The sequence below is a fragment of the Enhydra lutris genome, unplaced genomic scaffold (assembly GCF_002288905.1).
Source record: "Enhydra lutris kenyoni isolate GAN:26980312 unplaced genomic scaffold, ASM228890v2 scaffoldscaffold78, whole genome shotgun sequence".
NCBI lineage: Eukaryota > Metazoa > Chordata > Mammalia > Carnivora > Mustelidae > Enhydra > Enhydra lutris.
The window spans coordinates 4,199,544-4,222,384 of NW_019154162.1; the positions used below are offsets into that span (position 1 = coordinate 4,199,544).

The following is a 22,841-nucleotide window of genomic DNA, read 5'->3' on the forward strand; positions in this document are numbered from 1 at the left end:
ATAATACAAAAGGACTCCTGTGCCATCACATTTAAGTTCACAAGAGGCATTTATAAAGACAAGCAAAAAAGGTGTTTCAATCAATGGCTTCAGGCAGGATCTAGAGCCTTTCAAGCACCTTTACGACACTGGAACTGACAGCTCCATGTATTTGCAGCGGCCTTTAAGGTCCTAGGAAAAGGGACATGAAAGAGACCCTGTGCTCAAGTTGCTGGCAAATACATAAACAAGTAAATTTTCACAAATTGGGAAAGGTGAGAACATCAGAAGTAGCTGGAGGCGCTGCTCCACCTAAATCTCCAGGAGTAGAAACTACCCAGGCCCAAACAAGTGACACAGAAGCCCTGGAGGAGACCTCAAAAAGGCTCTAAGTAAGAGCAGGATCCCTGGGAGCCACATCAGGACACATCAGGAATTGACTGGAGATCCGGCAAGCTTATCAGTGATCTGCCCGAGTCACTGGACCCAGAGATGTCAGGAGCACAAAAAGGTGAACCAAAAATGTAAAAAATGGGCACCTACAAGTCTTGTACATGGGGCTTGAAGGAGTCAAGAATATTGCCAGGCCTCTGCTGAAAGGGGGAACAGAAGATAAGCTGGTTGGGGGAGGGGGGTTAACTCCTTGATCAACTTCAGTAGCCTTTCCAAAGAAACCACGTTTAAGTCCTGCAGATTTGAACTTTTTAAAAGACTAAATTTATTGAGAGGAACTGCAGATTAGCGTACAGTTTTAAGAATAGGCAGAGAGTCCCCCAAAGATGGTCAATGCAGGGGGACCGTAAGCCAGTAAACCCGTCTGCTGGTAGCCGAGCCACCCCAAGTCTGCAGGAAGGCAGCCCCGCCTCTTCCGCAAGGGCCGCAGGTCCCACCCCTCCCGCCGAGGGCCTAGCCGCTTCCGCCAGCGACCGAGGAAAACCGGAAGTGGGCACTAGCCCTCGCGTCCCGCGGCCGCTCCGGCCAGCATGGCGGACCTCCACCGCCAGCTACAGGAGTACCTGGCGCAGGGTAAAGCCGGCGGGCTGACGGCCGCCGAGCCGCTGCTCGCTGCGGAAAAGACCGAGGAGCCCGCGGCGGGGGGCGGGCCGACGGGGGCGTGGCTGGGCCGCGCGGGCCTGCGCTGGACTTGGGCGCCGGGCCCCGCGGAGCCAACGGTGGCGACAGGCCCAGCATGCTTGCCGAGTGTGACGCGCACACAGCGGCTGGCGGCCAGCGGCGTTTGCCTGCTACTGGCCGCGCTTTGCTTCGGCCTGGCCGCGCTCTACGCGCCGGTGCTGCTGCTGCGCGCTCGCAAGTTCGCGCTGCTCTGGTCTCTGGGCTCAGCGCTGGCGCTAGTGGGCGGCATGCTGCTGCGGGGCGGCGCGGCGTGCGGGCGCCTGCTGCGCGGCGAGGAGACGCCGTCGCGGCCTGCGCTGCTCTACGTGGCCTCGCTGGGCGCCACGCTATACGCGGCGCTCGGGCTGCGCAGCACGTTGCTCACGGCGCTGGGCGCCTGCGTGCAGGTGGGCGCGCTGCTGACCGTGTTGTTCGGGCTCCTGCCCTGGGGCGCAGGCACCGCGCTGCGAGTAGCGCTCGGACGCCTGGCTCCCGGCGCCGGCCTCGCCAAGGCACTGCCGGTGTGAGAACCCCAGGGCTCGCGCCGCCGGAGATGGTGCGGAGCCCTGCCCCGGGACCTGCCGTCGGGGGAGAGCGCGAAGCCTGCCCCGGGATGCGCCGTCGGGAGACCACCGGGAGCCCGCCCAGGGTGCAGCGCGGACCGAGCGGAGCACTGCACCCGCCAGTTTCTCAATCGCGCTGGGTAAAGGCTGCTCCGTTATTGTGCCAGCGAACCTGTCAGCGTCTTGGAGCGGCCGTCCTAAAACTGAGACTCGAGCCGGTTCGGAAGCTCTTCGGTTTCAGCGTTTTCCTGTCTTACTCGGTAGCATGTGCTATAAAACGAGGTGTTGTCGTTGACTTGGGGATATGCTGTGAAAAACTTATGGTAAATTGCTTTTGCGTTAACCGTAGTTTCAGATTGAGCGCAGTAAAAAAAGAATGGCTCCTCAGTTTTAATTAGCTGCTCTTGTGGCTTTCCTCAGACTTCTTTTACCTTTTGTCGATTAAAAAATCCAGTGGTAGATTGTAGTAGGTTAGCTACAATACGCTTTTGTTTTCTTTGGCTTAGAAATTTTTTCCTCATTCATTGAGTGGATTCTTAAGCGTATCAAATGAAACACTAAATTTATCCACCGGCTTTTATTTAAGTACTTTAGTTAAGACGGTTTACCTCGGTTTTTTCATTTTTTTAGTGAAATTGTAAATATGGTGCCTTACAAAATTAAAGATTGGCTCTGTATTAGACCATGAAAGCAATGGACCAAAAAGGGAAATGTCTTCCCCAAGAAGTAGGACATTTCAGTGCTATGAGAGGTCCCTGGGCAGAACTTGGGCTGGGGACTCCTGCTGGACGAAAGAATTCTACATCCAAAGTTGTGTATTTGACGGAAACCATGGATTTCTATAAAGCCTAATTATCATTCCTAGTTTTATTACCTGCTTTTTAAGGTATAATTTACATCTTGTAGGCTAATTCCAATGCACCGTAAGATGCTTTTCCTTTTAGGTTCCTTTTAAATTCAGCATTGACTCTTGTCTCTGACTTTATTGTATATGTTAATGTATTGCCAGAAAGTTCGGACTGGATATTCTGATGAGTCCAAAAAACTACATGTTTTGTTAGTAGTTATATATTAGAGAGTGGAGTATTTAGAATTTTTAAATTCTGTGTCAGTGGTTCTCAGTTCACATCAGAATTACTTGAAGAGCAAAACCTCAGATCAGCTCAATCAGAATCTTTGGGGTGGGTGGTAGGGTGGGGGGCAGACCCAGGCATCAGTATTTTTTTAGAGCTCTCCGGATGATTCCATGTTCAGCTAAAGTTGAGAACCACTTTTCTGTGCACTGGATTGCACAATTTGAAAATAATTATTTTCTGGGGCTGGAGTTCACTGTTGCCTAAACAGGTGTGTCAGGCAGCAATGGAGCATTGCCTCTTTGTTAAAAAACAGTTATTTATATTCCTGGATCCTGATCAGTGTCCTAAGCCCTGCCCCAACTTCATGAGGCCCCCAACCCAGTATTCTCTAATTACTGCCCTATTCTGTTATCAGTAAACAGGGTTACTTACCTACCTCAAGAGGAAAACCAAGAGGGTGTTTGTAGTAAAAGCAAATGTACTGTTTTCAGGGAGTGACTGACTTTTGTAACTGGAAAGACTTGGGCCATTGACTGCTCCTTCTGTCCCTCAGTTAAATATCTGTTCTAGTTCTCCATTTCTCTAGAATTTGCACAATGGAAGATTTTACAGTGTTCAGTACATTTTTATGTTGATGCTCTTACATTTTTTAAATTGTTTTCCAAACATTGTCTCAAGAATTCAAACACTGAAAATCTAGCATTTGTAAAATTCAAAGCACAATGCCTTGTATGTATTTTGGTAATGATGTTTTAAAATATTCTAAATAATAAATTACAGTGTAGAGATTTCAGGTTTTTCCTAAAGGAATTGTTTCTCAAAATGTGATCTGGTTATCTGCTTGCTGAGGTACTGTTTTTAAAGTTGAAGCCTAAAAGTTAACATGATAAATTTCTTAACACATCAGTCTCAGAAAAAGGAGCCTAATGTCCATATGGGTTCAGTCCCTGGATCCCATTTTACCTTAATCAGAATTTGATTACAACTTTTTTTTTTTTTTCAAGATTTTATTTATTTATTTGAGAGACAGAGATCACAAGTAGGCAGAGAGAGAAGGGGGAAGCAGGCTCCCTGTTGAGCAGAGAGCCCGATGCGGGGCTCGATCCCAGGACCCTGGGATCATGACCTGAGCTGAAGGCAGAGGCTTTAACCCACTGAGCCACCCAAGCGCCCCTGATTACAACTTTTTAAGCTGTGCCAGTGGAGGGCAAATAAAGAATATTCCACAAATTTGAAGCCTTCTTGAGCCTCCTAATCATGCGTTTATACTGACATGCTGATAAATGTTTTTAATTTCAAAACAAAGTGAAAATGATTCACTTGGGGGTGCCTGGGTGACTCAGTGGGTTAAGCCTCTGCCTTCAGCTCAGGTCATGATCTCAGGGTCCTGGGATGGAGCCCCACATCGGGCTCTCTGCTCAGCAGGGAGCCTGCTTCCTCCTCTCTCTCTGCCTGCCTCTCTGCCTACTTGTGATCTCTGTCTCTCAAATAAATAAATAAAATCTTTTAAAAAAATGATTCACTTGTAGTCTCTAGGTTTTAACACCCTAAAAAGCTGTGTGTGTGGCTGACATTTTCTCACTGCAGAAATAATTTAGCTTTTACCATGCTTTGTATTAATAGAGAACTAATTAAGAGGTTTTTATATGCTGTCCACCTGTGCCAGCATCCCTTATCTTAAGCAACTGTGAGACTTCCACCACATTTGCCAGGTAAACCTGTCTCCAGTGCTAAAGATGTTAGAGTGGCCACAGAAATATCCTTTGAATAATAAAAGCTTTCTTAACAAAATAAGAGTCAGTAGAGAAAATACAGGATTATCTAACTGAATTTTGGCTTCCAGTCCAAACTGGACCAAATGTTACATTTATTTAAAACTAAAGAAATTTGTTGTGGATGAGAACTTCCTGGCTTTAAGCTAGAACTATCCTTGTCCTTAAATGCTGGTGTAAGAGAAGGTTTTGCAGAATTGTTTTAGGAGCTCCTTGGTTCATTCCTTCTCAACTTAATTTGTGACATGATGTAATCAATCAGTAGGGTGCATGCAGTTAATTTCTGGTTTACCTCAGGTTCCTCTCATCAGAAACAAGGGAATTCAAGTCTAAGGTGTGATTACCAGGAGGAGATGCACCTAAGGGAGAACCCCCACTTGGACAGCCAGAAGATTTTTTTTCTTCAGAGTATAATTTCCCACCTGCCATAGCAGGTGGTAACTAAGGCTTTGAATCTACTTTAAACTGTTAATAGTTTCAAAGTATCTCACTTTGTTACAAAAATAAGTGTAACAGAATGGGTAGATGAGAATTGAAGACAAAGTACAGGGATGAAATTAACTTAGATGGCTCAGAGGTACCCACCAACTGTGCACATAAATAGAAGCCATAATTGTACCCCCCCTCCTCAGCTGACCGGATGCAGTGGAAACTAAGGGTTTCCTTAAGGCAAGCACGCCACAACTAGTTTTCTGTTAATTCTTGCGTAAATCACATTCTGTATTCATACAAAAACAACTTAATGTTTTTTCTCTGACAAACTGTACATATAGAAACAAATTTCCAATTGGACATGAACTTAAATTTGTGGAGGTGCTCCATGTCTCATGACACTTTAAAAAAAAAAAAAGATTCCAGCTTTTATCTTCACAAAACAATGGGAGTTAGGGCAGTGAGGGTGGACAGGACAGAACAAAGCCAGCTACTCTGGGTAGCCAGCAGCAGTCTCTTCATCTTGAAGACCTCATTAGGGGCTCCTGGGATGCAGCTGCCCCAGAAAAAGTTCAGGGCTACATGGTGCAGGCTTCCTTTTGTTTGTCTTGGTAAGTCCACAAGAAGTTCTTAAATACTGTCCGGAGAGGCCTCGTGGGAATCAGCTTCTACCGACCCCTTCCACCACCCCTTGAAGTTCCTCGCCTTGGTGGGCCAGAGTTCATGTTACTCCCTCTACCCCAGTTACTGCCACTTCGGCCCCCTCTGGAAGGAGTACCACTGCCTGGAGGGCCCCCAAAAGGTTCATCTCTATGGTAGCTGTCATGGTGGTCTCCATCCAACGAGCTGGAACGCCCAGATTTTGGCACTCTCTGGGAAGGTCCTGGGCCCCCTCGGCCTAAAATGAATCAAAATAATTTCATGTTACTTTCTTTTATATCAGAAACTGTTAATTAGTAACTCCCAGCACAAGCTCAATAACACAGTGGAATGTTCTGGGTCTTAAAATAGTTCTGAGGATATCAGCAGTATCATTCAGAGCATTAACAGCTGTGCCTCCACCCTCTAGTCAATGACTATCTCATTCCCACCCAGGTGACCAGACATGTTCCCAGAGGCTGTGATAGAAATGATGGGAAACCCAGAAGTGAACTTGGAGCACCTCTGGGAGTCACAGACCACACGGGGCCATGTCTCTACTTGAGCAAGTGCATCTTCAACCTCCTATGCCAGTGGGGGGGTGGGGGGGGTGGGCAAGGGGGGTGTTACTCTATTGTGGGGGAAGGCTTGAAAAGCACAGACTGGACTTTGGAAGCAACTAAGATAAACTGAGGGCTTTGGAGGGGAGGGGGTGGGGGGATGGGTGAGCTTGGTGGCGGGTATTAAGGAGGGCAAGTATTGCATGGAGCACTGGGTGTGGTGTATAAACAATGAATCTTGGAACACTGAAAAAATTAAAAAACAAACTGCTGGTGTTAATTACAATGGGTCTTACTATCATTATTCCACAACCATGTGGCATTTTTTGTTTTCCTTTCAAATAGTGAAATAAAGTACTTCTTTAAACACAAAAGCATTAAAAAAAAAAAAAAACCAACCACCTAGCTTTTAGAATTATTTCTCCCAGGGACAGTTTTATTTGTTCCACACTTGGACACACAAATCTTTTTAAGTATATTAGAATTCTGACTTAAAATTTTCTCATGAGCTAACAGGATTTGGCCGTATCTCCCATAATATACTACCAGAAGACTGTTGCTGACTTTATTTGTCTTAACCTTTTTTTTTTAAGATTTTATTTATATATTTATTTGAGAGAGAGAAACAAATAGTGACAAATATCAAGAGAGAGCACAAGCGTGGGGGAGAGGGAGAAGCAGGCTCCCACCAAGCAGGGAGCCTGACATGGGGCTCAATCCCAGGACCCCGGGATCATGACCCAAGCCAAAGTAAGATGCTTAACCAAATAAGCAACCCAGGTGCCCTATTTTTGTCTTAACTTGTTTATTTGTTTGTTTTTAAGATTTTGTTTATTTGACACAGAGAGTGATCACAAGGAGGCAGAGAGAGGGGTAAGCAGGCTCTCTGCCGAGCAGAGAGCCCAATGTGCCTCGATCCCAGGATCCTGAGATCATGACCTGAGCTGAAGGCAGACGCTTAACCCACTAAGCCACCCAGGTGCCCTATGTCTTAACTTTCTGAGTGGAATTTGAATCTAGGTAAAACAAGGTGGTTAGGAAAGCTAGCCAAAGGAAAAATGTTGACTGCTTTTCCTATAAAGGTAGCCTAGGCCCACCTGAAGATACCTGGGCAGAGAAGATGTCACCTAGGAAGTCACTTCCACACCAGCCATGTGGCCTTGGCTAGGACCTACACAGGTGTCCTGAGTGCCCATACTGACCAGCGACAACATGTGTATGCTTAGGTGGTAAGATCTACTGGTGACATGAGGTAGTTTCTGAGAGTTTTGCTTTGAGAAGAACCAAACCATCACCAAAAATGAAAAGCAAAACTTTGTAATGAAGAGATTATAAACATGAGGCAGGTTAACTAGGCCTGCTTTCTAGCAGCCTCCAAACTAAGATAAAGGCTGTGGCCCAGCCTAACCTGAGACCACAGGGTGGCTCCTGCTCCTGGCTGGAAGTTAGTGCTACCTCTAAAAGATCCAAAGTCTCAAGCTGTAAAAATAATCTACTGCCCCCCTAAAAACAACCCCTTCCAGACCATATTCCTCAAAGTCTTTGTGACTCTGGGCATTAGCAGTTCCTCCTGGACCCAGGCTAAAACAAAACATAGCACCTGGGAAGACAGTTTTTCCTGTCACTGAGGACACCCTTGAGGGCTAAGAGTAGCCAGTGGTGAAGAGCATGTGTGCCAATGAGAGCAGGAGTCTCTCTCCTGCTCTGGGGCACTTTGACAAAGAGTTGGAAAGGAACACTTGAATGAACCAGGGAAGGGAATTCTTGGAAGCATGTGGAGGAGGCTGAGCTTATAGTCACCTGAGTAAAGGGTCTGACTGGCTACGGTGTGAGCCCAAACAAGCTGCATTTGCACCATACTTGGGAACATGCGCCATTGCACAGCCTAAGCCCTACAGGGTAGAAATGGAGAAAGGACCCTGGATATCCTGTCAGTAACAGATGGAACAGGATCACAGGGATGCAGGTGTCCTGGCGATGAGGCCTCGCATGGTCCCTGCAGCTTTCTTGGCAGAACTGTGGCATCCACAGCTCCTGGAACTGTGTCACTGGCCTCCACTTACCTTTACCTCCTCGATCCTCAGAAGGACCCCCTGGGGCTTCCATTTCTCTGTGCTCTGAGGTCCCTGGCCCATCATGCCAGGGACGCTTTCGGGGTGGCAAGGATGCCATGTCCATGCCCTGGAGAGAAGAGGAACGTTCTCTGCTAGCTGGGGAATGACCATCGTGAGGGGGATGATCAGGGCGAGGAGCATCACGGAAATGTTCATGACCTGGACCTGAAACAGGAAACACAAGGTCACAAGGCTAAGAATCTGCAATCCTATATTGAAGTACAGTGTGACCAAAAGCAGATAGATTATATTGTTAAGAATAAGTAGCCATGGGGCGCCTGGGTGGCTCAGGCACCTGAGCATCTGACTCTTGGTTTTGGCTCAGGTCATGACCTCAGCACTGTGAAACTGAGCCTGGCATAGAGCTCTGCACTCAGCTCAGAGTCTGCTTGGGATTCTCTCTCTCCCTCTCCCTCTCCCTCTGCCCCTCCTGCTCATACTCTATCTCTCTCTAGAACAAATAAAAGTGTAAAAAATAATATTAAATAGATAAATAGAATAGCAACTTGAGAACCAATGTTTATTCATGCAAGAAACATTTGCAAACCCACCAGAGGCCTGGTCAAGTCACATCATGAGTACATGAAAAAGGTCAAGACTTGATTAGAAATCAAAAGACCTCTTAAAATAAGAGACAGGTAAGGTCCAAAATAGTATTCTCATACTTTTTAGTCTTAGAATGTTTTTATACTCTTAAAAATTAGTGAGATTTAGGGGCGCCTGGGTGGCTCAGTGGGTTAAGCCTCCGCCTTCGGCTTGGGTCATGATCTCAGGGTCCTGGGATCGAGCCCCGCATCGGGCTCTCTGCTCAGCGGGAAGCCTGCTTTCCCCCATCTCTCTGCCTCTCTGCCTACCTGTGATCTCTCTCTCTCTCTCTCTCTGTCAAATAAATAAATAAAATCTTTTTAAAAAAATTATTGAGATTTAATTTATGAGACATATCTAATAATATTTGCCAAATTAGCAATTAAAACTGAGAAAACTTCAATTCTTTTAACTGTACTTTCCAAGAACAAAATAATTTAGTGAAAGGAGCAGTACTGTTTTCTACTTAGGCAAATCCGTCTGATGTCTGGCTCAGAAGAAGAAACCTGGACTCTCCCAGCTATTTCTGCATTCAGTCTACCATAATAAATTGCTATTGACCAGAGGATCTGCGGACAGTCCAGCTGAGATGTGGACTCACAGAGATACAAGTCAGAAAACAGAGGACTTTGGTGAACACCCATCCCCAGGGGTCCTTGGACCACACTCTGGGAACTGCTGGGTTCAAATCTCCAGAAGCCATAGCAGTTGTCCTTCCTTACCTGGCTCTCTATTTCCATCCCAGGAGTCTGGTTTCCGTCCTCCTTCAAAGCGAGGGAACTCATCAGGAGTGGGGAGTAAACCCTTCCTTCCTCCTACATAACACAACAACATAACACCACACTCACAGACTGTTTCATGTATGTCCCCAACAACCCGTCCTTGCTAGAATCAGTGTCCTCAGGACACGCTCACCTCGTGGGGTACCCCGACCTCGACCTCTGAGATCTCTTCCTCGGGCTGCTTCATCAGAAGGATCAAAATTCTCCTCTGGACCAAAGTCCTCAGGACCAGGAAAACTGTCCCTTCCTCTGGGAGGGGCACGGCCCTCATGTCTTGGGGGTGCTCCTCTTCTAAAGCTGTCAGGAAAAAAAACAGCAAAATACCCACCTAATGGAATACAGCTCTGAGTTCCTGTTTCAAAAAAGCATATAGTATAAGAAAATATGATATTCATGGTAAATGGGAGAAAAAATTATGTATTTTTTTAAGCACACATATTATAATCCCAATATTACAGGCAAAAACAGGCAGGAAGGTAAATGTAGGGTTGTGTTCATTTTCTCCTAAAGCTTTTATGAATAATAATAGCAGTCAGTAAGTTTTAAGTGCTGATAATCATGCCAAGTGCTTCACATATATTATTTTATTTTATCCTCACCACCACCACATCATTAACTCCATTCTACCCATGAGTACACTGAGGCACAGAGAGGTGAAGTCATTTATTTAAGGACACACAATAAGTCTTGGGATTTGAACTCAGCCAGTCTTGACTCCAGCCCAGGCTTTTTACCACTGCCTCCCAAATATTTTTCATTATCATTTACATTTTTATAATGAACATTTATTAGTTATAATCAGAAAAAGCGGGGTAGGGGCACCTGGGTGGCTCAGTGGGTTAAAGCCTCTGCCTTTGGCTCAGGTCATGATCCCATGGTCCTGGGATCAAGTCCCGCATCGGGCTCTCTGCTCAGCAGGGGGCCTGCTTCCTCCTCTCTCTCTGCCTGCCTCTCTGCCTACTTCTGATCTCTGTCTGTCAAATAAATAAACAAAATCTTAAAAAAAAAAAAAAGCGGGGTACAGATTCATACCTGCCAACTATACCAAAATCCCTCGGGAGCACCTGCTCTCCCATCTGCCCAGCTCACAGCCTGCAAGCAGGGCTGGCCATGAACTTCACCCAAAGAACCCCTCCACAGCTGACTGCTGTACAGGCAGGCACTTGGTATACATGCAGTCCCCCCACTGGCTAGCTGGCAGCCTGGGGCCCTGGTTGGTTGTCAGGTTCACTGTCCCTCAGGATTCTAGACTGGAGGCCGAATTGGCCAGGAGTACTGCCAAAGCACAGCCATTGCGAGGGAGCACCCAAGCCAGAGGAGGCCTCTGGGAAAGCAGAAAAGGGGCCTCCAAGTAGGAAAGGTACATGAGCACAAAGAGAAAGGCCTTGGGGCTGGAGAAAGGATCAGAAGGAGCAAGGGCATGGGGCCAGTCTGCGCAAGTGGCCACGCCTTCCGCTTTTTCTTGAGTCTCCATTTAGTCATCTTTTATTCCAATGATTCACTTCGCAAAATTTCAAACTTATAGCAAAGTTGAAAGAAGAGAAAAACAAATATTTATGTGTCCATCTATGTATGTTTGTTTAATCAGTTCTTAAGATATACTACCACACGTGCCTCTTCTCTCTCACATCTATTTAACAAATCCAGCTTCTAAACCATTTCAAAATCAGCTGCCAACAACATGAACCTCATCCATAATACCTCAGTACATTTCTTCTAAGAACAAGGATTTTCTCCTACATAATACTATTACTACTCGAATAACATATTATATAATATAATCCAATTCAAACTTCTCCAGTTGTCCTCAAAATGTCCTTTACAGTTGTTTTTAAATACAGATTTCAATCCCAATCATATACTGTTATTAATGGCCATGTCTCTTTGTCTACTTTATCTAGAACCCTTCTATAGTTTATCTTTCATGACCCTGATGTGTTTGAAGGATCCATGCAGCTATTTTAAAGAATGTACCACAATTTGAATTTATCTGATTATTTCCTCATGATTAGACTCAGGTTAAACCTTTTTAACAAAACTGCTTATACCTTCTCACAGATGCCAGTCTGTCTCCCTGTTTATGATGTAAAAGTGATGTGGGGACCAAATTTCACTGTAGCAAAGGTATACTTTGTTTCATTCACAATTAAGTAATCTGTGGGTTATGTTTTGGCACAATGAGAATATCCTACTTCCCCCCGATCTTCTTTTTTTTTTTTTAAGGGTTTTTTTTTTTTTTTAAGATTTTATTTATTTATTTGCCAGAGAGAGAGGAGCGAGAGTGAGTACAGGCAGACAGAGTGGCAGGCAGAGGCAGAGGGAGAAGCAGGCTCCCTGCCAAGCAAGGAGCCCGATGTGGGACTCGATCCCAGGATACCAGGATCATGACCCGAGCTGAAGGCAGCTGCTTAACCAACTGAGCCACCCAGGCGTCCCTCCCCACGATCTTCTACCAGTGATTTTAGCATCCACTGATAATCCTGGCCTGAATCAATTAGGACACTGACAGCTTATAAAAGAAGTGACTTTCTAATTCCATCCCCCCTCCTACGTTGATAACTTGGTATTTTACTACAAAAAGAGCTTTCCCTTTCTCACTCCACCATTCCACCTAACTTCTTAAAACTTTCTTGGTCCTGAGGTACCATGATGACCCACGCTCCTACAAGGACACCGACTAAAATAACAACTTAAGGTAAAGGTGGAATTGGCTGAAAGGAGATGAGTGGAGCAGGAAGAGAACAGCAGGGGGCGCTGTGTTCCTGGGACAGAGTCAGGGAGCATTCCCCAGGCCCCTGCAAACACAACAGGACTCATTTGTCAAGGCATCCATTACATGATCGTCCTAGTTTCGAAAGGAAAGAGAGAATCTATCGTGCCCTCATTAGAAAGTGGCTTCTAGGGGCATCTCGGTGGCTTAGTAGGTTAAGCCTCTATCTTCGGCTCAGGTCATGATCTCACAATCTGGGATGGGGCCCCACATCAGGCTCTCTGCTCAGCAGGGCAACTGCTTCCCCCCTCTCTCTGTCTGCCTCTCTGCCTATATTATGATCTCTGTCTGTCAAATAAATAAATAAAATCTTAAAAAAAGAAAAGAAAAAGTGGCTTCTATTAAGGACTAAATGTTTGTGTCCCCCACTAAACTTGTATGTTGAAGCCCTAGTCCTCAATGGGATGGTATATGGAGATGCGCCTTTGAGGGGTAATTTAAGTTTAGAGGAGATCATGGGGCACCTGGATGTCTCTGTCAGTTAAGAGTCTGCCTTCCTCTCAGGTCATAATCCCAGGGTCCCAAGATCAACCCCCCAATCCAGCTCCCTGCCCAGTGGGGAGTCTGCTTCTCCTTCTTCCCACCCCTACCCCATGTGTATGCATGTGCAAGCTTGCGCTCTCTCAAATAAATAAATAAAGTCTTAGGAGGAAAAAACTTAGAAGAGGTTATGAGGGTGGGGGCCTTGTGATGGGATTAGTACCCTGATGAGAAGAGGCATTCTCTCTCCACCAGGCCAGGACTCAGGGAGAAAGTAGCTGACTGCCCACAAGCCAAGAAGAGAAGTCGGACCAAAACCACACCCTGCTGGACCATGATCCATGACTTCGAGCCTCCAGAACTTCGAGAAAATAGATTCATGTTGTTTCACGCTCCCAGCCCATGGTACCTTGTTATGGCAGTCCAAGCTGTCTAGTTCATCTCCTGATAAACTGACTCCCCTTCCCCATTTAACAAACTCATTTTGTTACTGAGCACCTACACTGTGTCTCCACTACCACTCTGGGTCCTGGGGACACAGAGGTAAAGAAACAAAGCCCCTGTGCCCTAGGGAAGCCATCATGTTCCTTGCAGACACACGTAATAAAGAAATATACACATCGCTTAATGTCAAGCAGTGCTAAGTGCTATGAAGAAATAAGAAGCAGGATAAAGGAACTGGGCTAACAGGAGGGATCTAACCGGAGTGAGCCACAAGCGTCTGGGAGACTGTGTTCTGGGCTGAGAAAACAGCAAGCACAACAGGAAAAGAAACACGTTGGGCATATCCGAAGAGCAACAGAAAGCTGTCAACAGCACAAGAGTCTGGGCTGTGGGTCTGTCACTGACAGAGGAAATACTATAACATTGAGGCACGGTAAAATCTGAAACTGCACAAGATGCAAAGGTTCAAGAAATCAATGAAAGTTACACTGATGCCAGAGCCACCGGAAATGAGGCTCTTGCAGACTAAAATAAAGACATTTCAAAGAGTGAATCCTTGGATACCTCTGAGAGAGACCCTTGAGAAAACTAGGAGCCCTTAAATCCTTTAAAAACACCCCTCTGGAAGCTGCTTTCTTGAACCCCTTGATTTCACCACCCTTGGCCATGTTATCAGCCCTTCTTTTCTAACAAATCCCATGAGGATTGGGGAATTCCAGCCCTGAACTCAGTCCCCCACCACTAGCAACAGTCAAGAGAGATGGGATAGGCAACGCTGTGGCCATACAGTGGGAGCGCCGCACAGCATGGGCATGTGCACGGCGGTCCACCAGCCCCGCCTGAAGCCGCTCCCACACCTCCAGTTGACCGAGAGTCAACTGTGCAGATCCTCATCATCGCCCCTCATCTGCAAACTGCTGACAAGAACACAGGTCTCATAATTCACTGGCACATAGAAATAATCATCACCACCACAGAGGAGTCTCAGTCTCCTCTGAGATTCACTAATGCTTGTTTCCTCTCATTTCTTCAGGACCTTTTTTACCCCTGGCAAGCTAAGTGTTTTTAACCCTGACCTTGACCTAACTGAACAGCAAGACTAATTTTCAGTTTGACTTGTGTTAAGATCTTTAGGCAATTATACAAAAACTATCTCATAATTCTTTTATTCTCAACCTAGGTGTGTCATAGTACATCATTCTAACCAAGAGAATCTGGCGACTTCTAATCAGGTTCCAGGAACTTCATACTATACTGATCCTCACAAAGGACCAAAAAATAAGCAAAAATAAAAAGATATCTAAATTGTAAAGGTAAAAAGGCACAAAAATGTTAAAAAGCATAATACTTGCTAAAAGTCTAAATGCAAAACTTAGATTGGACAGAGCTAGTAATCAATATAGTGCCCTCTGCCCAAGCAAAAGAGGAAAGAGACTTTTGTAGAACAGTTCAACAGCTCCAGGGAAGAACTAGACCCACAAAGTATCTGTCCCACCTTTCTTCTCTGCGCCCTCGAAAACGCGGGTCCTCAGGATCCCGGGGGAATCGTTCATCTCCAGGTCTGCGGCCTTCCCAAGCCCCCGGAGGGCCCCGGGCTGCTCCCCGGCCATCCCCCTCGCTGAATTCCCTGTGATCAGGTGGAAACGGAGGCCCGGGGCCCCCACGCCTCCACTTCTCTTCTTGTGGTAAAGGTCCTCCTCGCCCCTCAAATTCACGTAATCGGTGGCCAAAGCGCTTGTCCGGGTGGAAGTCATCTGGTCTGCTGAAGTCATCAGGGAAGTCGGGGTGAGGGCCACGCCTATCAGGGGGACCCCTGCAGTCCTGGCTGCCCCGGAAAGGCCCCCTCTCAGGCCCATGCTCAGGGCCGCTGCTCTGCTCATGCCGCCTCTCTGACATGGGGCCCATGTGATGGTTTGGAGGGCCGCGTGAGTCACCTAAAGGAAACAAAGCTGATTTTTACCTTGTCTTCCAGGAATCCCACCAGCACAGGTCTGATTTTCAGCATCTTACAATTTGAGAATGCATTCTTGTATTTAGAATGTTTTCCCTCCTTAGTTCTCAGCATACTTAGGAGACAAATCCCTAAGGCACTATCTAATGGAAAAACACAGGTTTTGGGTGCAGATTTCAACCTCATCACCCACTCACTAAGCACCTCCACCTCAGGCAAATTACTAGTCTCAAATGAGATTAGCAACTACTTGCTGCTGTGAGGATTAATTGAGAAAACATGCAACAGTCTCACAGGCGTAAGAATGAGCATCCCTTCCCTTTCCCCATTGTTCTAGGACTTCATTAGGCCTGTCTGCTCCATAGCCAGGGAGGAGACAGCAGAGAAAATTCATGCTGCTGGCCAGGAAGCCACGCACAGGCAATTCACCTCTGCACCTGAAAAGGCCTGCAAAGCCCATCGGGCGCTGAGGCTATGCTGCCACCATCCCTGATGCTGCTCCTTTAACCCCTAGTTCATTCAACTTGATTTGTTAACTCACACTTTCTTTTTTTTTTCTTTTTTTTTAAGACAGGGAATACTTTATTCAAACCCCTCAGAGAAATGGACAGCTTGGGTCTGTAACAAAGCACATTTTGATTCTTAACAAAATCCTCCTAAGGCACATGGAACCACGGGCCTAATAACTGCTTGGTGACCAAACAGCCCTTGCTTAAAATTTAGTTTCGGGGTTACATTAACATATTTTCCACCCCTTTGCATGAATGAATGATATATATCCCTCAACTATAAAAATTATCACTATTCACTGCACACAGTGTTTGGAAACCCGCTAAAGATTTTTTGAAAACATTTTAACATATGTAAAATATTCCAAGTCCTGAATAAAACTAGAAACAGGCCAACTAGAGTTGTGATGGTTAACTTAGCTTAGTTCTGAACCTTGAAGGGGTTTGCTCTCCTGGCTACTGTGCAGCCATTGAAAATATGTACCTATTTTCCGTCAACATACAATTCAAGCACTTTTTAAAAGTAGGTAGCAAAGGGACCCTCCTGCCCTAAAACAACTACATTTTTAAGATGAAATTCCTCCACCTGCCCCGCTTGTCTTTCCCTCCTTCTCCCTTGGCAGTAAAGACAAACTTCCTTCCCTCACGTCACAGTCAGCCAGGATTCTTCCCCTCCCAATGCCCTTCCTCTTCCCTTTTTATTCCCTTCTTTTGGCCATTTCAATTCCTCCTCACCATTCAACAAATATAAAAAAGTTGGAAATGTCAGTATTAAAAAACACCATTAGAAGGTATCTCTCTTCTCTCAAGCTCTTCCTGTGCCTTCTGCCTCCTAGTCTTTCCTTCATTAAACCAGTCCTCTCCCAGCTGAGGAAAGCACCTTCTAAGTTGCCTCTTTGTTCAGTCAGTTTGCAAATATCCCAGGTCCCTTTCCTTGTGGTAAAGAGGGCTCCTCACTCCTCAGTGGGTTCCTGCAGCTAGTGACTTCTTCTCTGACTTTATGTTGCTTGAACTTGGTGTGATCTCAGACACAGCAGACTTTGACCTGAGGAAGCTGAACACATTCCATTTGGACTTACCTATGAATAATAATCCTCCCATTACCTCTATCTGTTTAAAAGTACCCTGGCTCCTCCAAGGAAAGAAACCCACCACTACAAATTAGAAGGGATGTGGCCACCGGTGATGGGGCGGCGGCGTTGGTTAATCCAGTAGGGGATGGCAGGGCCACTTTCTCGGCTCTCCCTTCTCCCTTTGGTCCCTGGGAGGAGAAAGAGAGGAGGAAGAGAGAGAGAGAGGTAAAGAGAAAAGGGGAAGAGCAAGGTGGAGAGGGAAATAGGTGGAGACAGACACAAGGTAGGGGAGAGGAAGAGAGGCAGGCTCTCAGTTTGTTGATAGCTATACCTTGTGGGTAACAGACTCTTCTTTTCTTAGGGTCCCCAAATTCCAAAGATGGATTCTTGCTTTCTCTTTTTCCCTATTGGCCACCACTTTCATGCAATAGACTATAATAAAGATTCTCCTAATTCCTTTTCTGTTCCCTTTCCTAGGATGTCCTGCTTCTCCCAAAGTCCTAGGGCTACAAAATGCTAAAGAAAACTCTTCTTAATCTGATCAAAAGAGGGCAAGAAATGTAACATGTGCCACAGAGTGCTGTGGGCTCAGCTAATTAAAAATTAAAAGGAGTTAAATTCTTTGAAGTGCAACCTCCACAATACTCCTGGATCTCTGGCTTGTGTCCTCCCTGTAAGAAACAGTGCACCGACTTGAACAACTCCATCTCCAACCTTCCCTCCATCCACATCACTCAGTCCTGCCCTCCCCTCTCTAGCCAGCAGTCTACCACCCCTCACTCCTGCTCCAGCCCTTCCCCTGTGATAGCAGAACACCTCAGCACAAGGGACTGCCTCTGTGCTTTCAACTCCTGAGATTAACTCAACTTCCAAACAGACTCATATCTAAATACTGACAGTTCTCATCTCTGTGCTTTCCATAGTACCAAGAACTGGATACATCAGTACATTGCTTTCTTCTTGTCAAATTATGCAGAACAATATAACCAGCTAAAGAATTCAATACATGACACAATTTGGGGGGAGAAGGGGATAATACTAAAAACACTATTAAAATCTCTAAATTCTTTATCTCATCAAAAACTAAGTGGAAGATTTCCAGAATACGAATGACATGCACTTGCATTCAGTGAGCACAGGACCCACTCCCACTCCCCAGACATGGATAAGGCCAGCCTGTGGCCCAGGCCCTGCTACTAGCGGTTGTCCCAGCACTTTCACCGCCAGCTTCAGGTAGTGAGGAGCTTACCTCCTCAGGGCAGCATTTTTAGCTAACTAAAGCCAGTCTGTGAAAACAACGTGACGACAAAGCCTTTACCTGAAATGACAGTGCTCCTATTTTTCCTACAGGGTTCAAATGACCATTCTATCCATTACTTACCAATAAACTATTTATTGTAAGATTTACCAAGAGGTGGTAAAATACAACTCTTATTCAGCCGAGCAGATATTTACCTTTGTTAGGGCCAGGTCCTTGTCCAGGGTTAAGAGGGGGGATGCGACCTTGTGCTCCCTGCTGCCCTAGGCCTGGTATCAGGGGTGGGGGGCCTGCGTTCTGTCCTTCCTGAAAAGATGTTTTTAAAGCGGGGGTGTGAAATCATAGGCTTGTGCTTCATAAATAGCAATTTTATCATAATGTGACAAGATAAAAAACACTAATTTGTCCCAAAGCCTCCAGCAGTAAACATACACCTAGTGACATTATAGTAAAATCATCCTTAAATTGGGGGAAGGAGATACTTCTCTTACCATAACAAAAGATAACACTTTTATTTTAAACCTGATGATAGGTTTTATTTAAAGCTAGATCTTTACCTGTGAAGCCAAGTAAGAACCTCAATGGAAAGTCAAAAATCATAACATTAACACTCTGCACAAAGGAGGAACTTCTGGCAAAAGTAAAGATCTGGAAATCTGCCAGGACAGGTAAACTTGGCTCTCACACTTGGGACTCTTTTCCAGCTACAGAAAATAGCTACTCCTCTTAAGAGGCTAGGGCTGGGTTTGAAGAGGCAGAAGAACATGAAAGGGTTTCAAGATGAGATGTTCACACTGGCTTTATCTCCCTCTTCTATACCTCAGCATTTCCCCATCCTCAGCACCCTATGGCTCATTCCCAGGTGAGTTGCCTGTGATCCAGCTGGATCCCTTGGGTCCCTGCAGATACAAACCTCTTCTGTGTCTCCATGTTCTGGAACCCCAGACCTCATCCCAGCTTATCTCTAAGATTATGTTTTTTTTAACCTAGCCATGTCTAAATTCTGAGTCTCCACACTGTCCAGTGACCTTGGATCAGGTCTCTTAACAAATACATTTCTGGGGTGCCTGGGTGGCTCAGTGGTTAAAGCCACTGCCTTCGGCTCAGGTCATGATCCCGGAGTCCTGGGATTGAGGCCCGCATCGGGCTCTCTGCTCAGCAGGGAGCCTGCTTCCCCCTCTCTGCCTACTTGTGATCTCTGTCTGTCAAATAAATAAATAAAATCTTTAAATAAAATTAAAAAAATACATTTCTTTACTTAAAAAAATGTACTTGGTAACTGGGCCTACTATAAAAATAGAAGAGTTTCAAAACCATCCATAGCAAAATGGCTTGCACATTCCAAACTAGCTACATGAAAGAGCAGCCTTGTTAGGACACCCAGCTTGTAGCTACAAATGACTATTATTAACTCAATACCTGTAATTTGTCTTCCTTTGGTTCCTGTCCTCTTCACCCAAGGACTGCTCTTATCAACATCTTTCATGCTATTACTTTAACACCAGAAAGCAATTCCGCTAAATTAAACCAACTGAAACAACTGGCTTAAATAATTAGCCTTATCAAAGTGAAGAAAGTCAGATTTCAGCACATAAAAAATAGGAGTAAAGATTTCATCAGTCAACTCTTTGAGATTTGAAATGTCCTATAATGCATCAACCTTTATACTCATTCTATAGGTCAACTAAATCTTTACAGCCATTGTGTTTTTCATGTATAATATCTTTTACTGCTTAATATAATAAAAACTCTAACTGAATTGTCCCAGAAACTCAGGCTTATCCTCTTGAATCTGACAGGTTTTTAATTTCAGTCATAACGTAACTAAAGTTCATCACTGTTTTTGTCCTCCCAAATGAAAGCTATTAATTCATTACTGTAAGGTTAGGGAACTGATACTGTACACATACACAAATGCTGTGTATTAATAAAACATACAACACTGCACATTTTAGGGCAGTTCAGGACAATAAACCTAGATTTATTCCTCTCACCCTAAATTCTAAAAAGTGTCCAACAGATTTTGGAAATAAACTCAACTACTCTTCATTGCTATGACACTTGTAAGTCCTGGAAGATCTATGGAATAGTAATGCCTAACCTACTTATTCTGCTGGTTATTTTAATTTGGTAAACCCAATGTCATCTTCACAGGACAGATTCTCAGAGGTGTTGGAAAATGCAAAAACAGACTGTTGTTTTTCACATGCAGCATATCCTCTCTAAACCCAGTGCTTCATACCCAAATAATGCTTCCAGACTATGAACCTGAAAAAAATATCAAAACCACGGAGCCAAAGAGTGGTAAATCCATTCATGCTCATGCAGTCTTTCTGTAATTCCCACACAAAACCTGAACCCTCCTCACACCACTTCTCAAGCACAAGCCCAGCAAATGGGTAATAAAACTCAACTAACAAAAACAGAATCCTCAGAAATGGACCAAGACAATTTCTACAGAATTACTCCCTCCAGTAAATAAGTTTACATGTGAGTGGAAAACAACTTGAACAGCATTTTGTCCAGGGGGTCACCATCTGAGAATGCACAATTCTGGATTCAGAGAACTCTAAAAGCATTTGCTGAAATGAAAATAGTGAGATCAGAGTCTACCATACACTTGTGAGTTAAATACTCCATCCTATCTTAAAGAGTAGAGCCGGCAGGTGGATTAGCCCATGAAACCCTGGGCTACAAACTAAAGAGCCCAGGAAAGGGGGATCTGACAGGCCTAGGGCCACCCCTGCTTCCTCCTCAGGGCCACAGCTCTTTTAGAGCCTGGGGACAATTATGAATGGTATTCAACTGAAAGTTGATCTTTTCTGGAATGATTTCTATTGAAAAGATTCATATTACAATATATTCAATGGTCTTGTTTATTCTCATTTCCTTCTTCAGCCATGACGCTATTCTCAAGCCACTATGACTACTTGAGAGACACTGATACAAGCTGTGACTGCTTTCCACAGCATTTGGAAGTGCCACCTCCGTGCAGAGCATATTTTCCCAATGTGCAATGCCTGTAAGTTAGAAATAAATAATACCTGATTGAAGGGGGCCCGGGGCCCATCACCTAGCAGAGCTGTTTTCTGCTGCTGGAATGGTATTGGCCCTTGAGATGGATGTGGCCCTCTTGCCGGGTTCTGCTGTCCCTGAGGTCCAGGGGGCCCTTGCATGCCACCCTGGGGTGGAGGCCCCAAAGAGCCCTGGGGCGGCCCCTGCTGACCTTGTGAGCCTGGAGGCCCTCGCAATTCCTGGGGGGGGCCCAGCATGGACCCTTGGGCTGGAGGCCCCTGCATGCCTCGAATCTCCTGAGGGCCTCGCATCTCCTGAGGGCCATGTCCCAGCAGTCCACTTGGAGGGTGAGGTCCTCGCATCTCTTGAGGCGGATGGCCCATCATCATCCCTTGGGGAGCAGGACCCTGATTTTCTCGGGGGCCTGGAGGACCCTGCATTCCTCTTGGATTCAATCCCATCAGAGGTCCCTGAGACACAGGACCCTGGATCCCTTGAGACCCTGGCCCACCTTGTATCCCATGAGGATGAGGAGGTCCTTGCATTCCTCTGGGACCAGGTGGTCCCTGCATACCTTGAGTACCAGGAGGCCCCTGAGGGCCCAAGTGACCCTGGGGACCAGGTGGGCCTTGAGGGCCTATGTGACCTTGTGGGCCAGGTGGACCCTGAGGACCCATATGACCTTGAGGACCAGAATTACCCTGTGGTCCAGGTGGTCCTTGAGGTCCCAAAGGGCCATGAGGTCCAGGATGCCTCTGCATTCCTTGGGGCCCGTGCATGTCCTGAGGCCTTGGCAACCCCTGGGGCGGGCCCTGGGGCCCTTGTGGTCCCATGAATCCTTGTGGCCCCCCACCTCCCTGATGCAGCGGAGGACCTTGTGGTCCCATTTGTCCCTGGGGTCCAGGGGGTCTAAACTGTCCCTGTGGACCTGGAGGCCCCATTTGAGCCATGTTCATTGGCATCTGCTGAGATGGATGGGGCTGCTGAAAACCTTGAGGAATCTGAGACATTGGACCTTGTCCTGGAAAGGGCTGGGGTCCGAGGAGAGGGGTGCCAGATGAAGGAGGAGGCTGAATTTGCTCAGCCTGTTTCTGTGCAAGTCTTTCAATTTTAAGTTGCTGGAAAGAAAGGAAAAAAAACATAATGATAAATACACCAGAACCCTTGAAGATGACATACTGCTATCACTTATTTCATTGGGGGAGCCTCAAGACAAACATAAGGCATCAACCTTTCAACACTCCACAGTAACAAGAATTCATATAACATTCAGATATTCTGAGAGCACACAAACTTCCAGACTCACTCTAGACGCCTTCTTATATTTTTAAAAAATATTTTATTTATTTATTTGACAGAGAGAGAGAACACAAGCAGGGGAAGTGGCAAGAAGAAGGGGAGGGAGAAGCACGCTCCCCACTGGGCAGGGGAAGCCTGATATGGGACTCGATCCCAGGACCCCAGGATCTTGAACTGACTGGAAGGCAGTCACTTAACCAACTAAGGCACTCAGGCTCCCTAGACTCCTTCTTTTTAAATACTGGGAAAACAGAAGTCAGGATTATTTATAATCATCTTATTATATTCAAAAATTTACTAATGTTTTCTCATTTTTGGTTAACTGTCAAAGATGAACAAAAATAAGAGCAAACCACCTGCTCTAGAGCTGACAGAAAAATTATTTTATATGTCAATAAATACATGATCCAAGTTAAAACTATGTTGG

The 22,841-nt window shown here is 45.7% G+C and overlaps 2 protein-coding genes across 5 annotated transcripts in view; one reads left to right on the top strand and one right to left on the bottom strand.

Annotated features, from left to right (window-relative positions):
• The first annotated feature begins 822 nt into the window (after positions 1–822).
• Positions 823–3,524, top strand: LOC111160871 (SFT2 domain containing 3). Its single transcript, XM_022524260.1, has one exon. The coding sequence runs from the start codon at positions 963–965 to the stop codon at positions 1,617–1,619; it is 657 nt and encodes a 218-aa protein (XP_022379968.1). The 5' UTR covers positions 823–962; the 3' UTR covers positions 1,620–3,524.
• Positions 3,525–5,202: 1,678 nt separating this feature from the next.
• The window catches only part of LOC111160874 (WD repeat domain 33), a 123,418-nt gene continuing 105,779 nt past the window's right edge, over positions 5,203–22,841 (bottom strand). Inside the window, exons 16-22 of one of the 4 annotated variants that reach the window (XM_022524261.1) lie at positions 21,145–22,233; positions 18,298–18,406; positions 14,805–15,243; positions 9,749–9,912; positions 9,556–9,648; positions 8,198–8,413; positions 5,203–5,833 (exon numbers count right to left, since the gene is read on the bottom strand). In XM_022524261.1, the coding sequence (XP_022379969.1) occupies positions 5,604–5,833; positions 8,198–8,413; positions 9,556–9,648; positions 9,749–9,912; positions 14,805–15,243; positions 18,298–18,406; positions 21,145–22,233 (2,340 nt within the window). In that variant the 3' untranslated portion in view covers positions 5,203–5,603. Of the gene's footprint in view, positions 5,834–8,197; positions 8,414–9,555; positions 9,649–9,748; positions 9,913–14,804; positions 17,031–18,297; positions 18,407–21,144; positions 22,234–22,841 lie in introns of those variants that run through there. The other 3 variants (XM_022524262.1, XM_022524263.1, XM_022524265.1) reach the window with 3 other exon arrangements.

Coding starts and splice junctions, on each gene's coding strand:
- LOC111160871 (XM_022524260.1), top strand. CDS start 963: ATGGCGGACCTCCACCGCCAGCTACAGGAGTACCTGGCGCAGGGTAAA.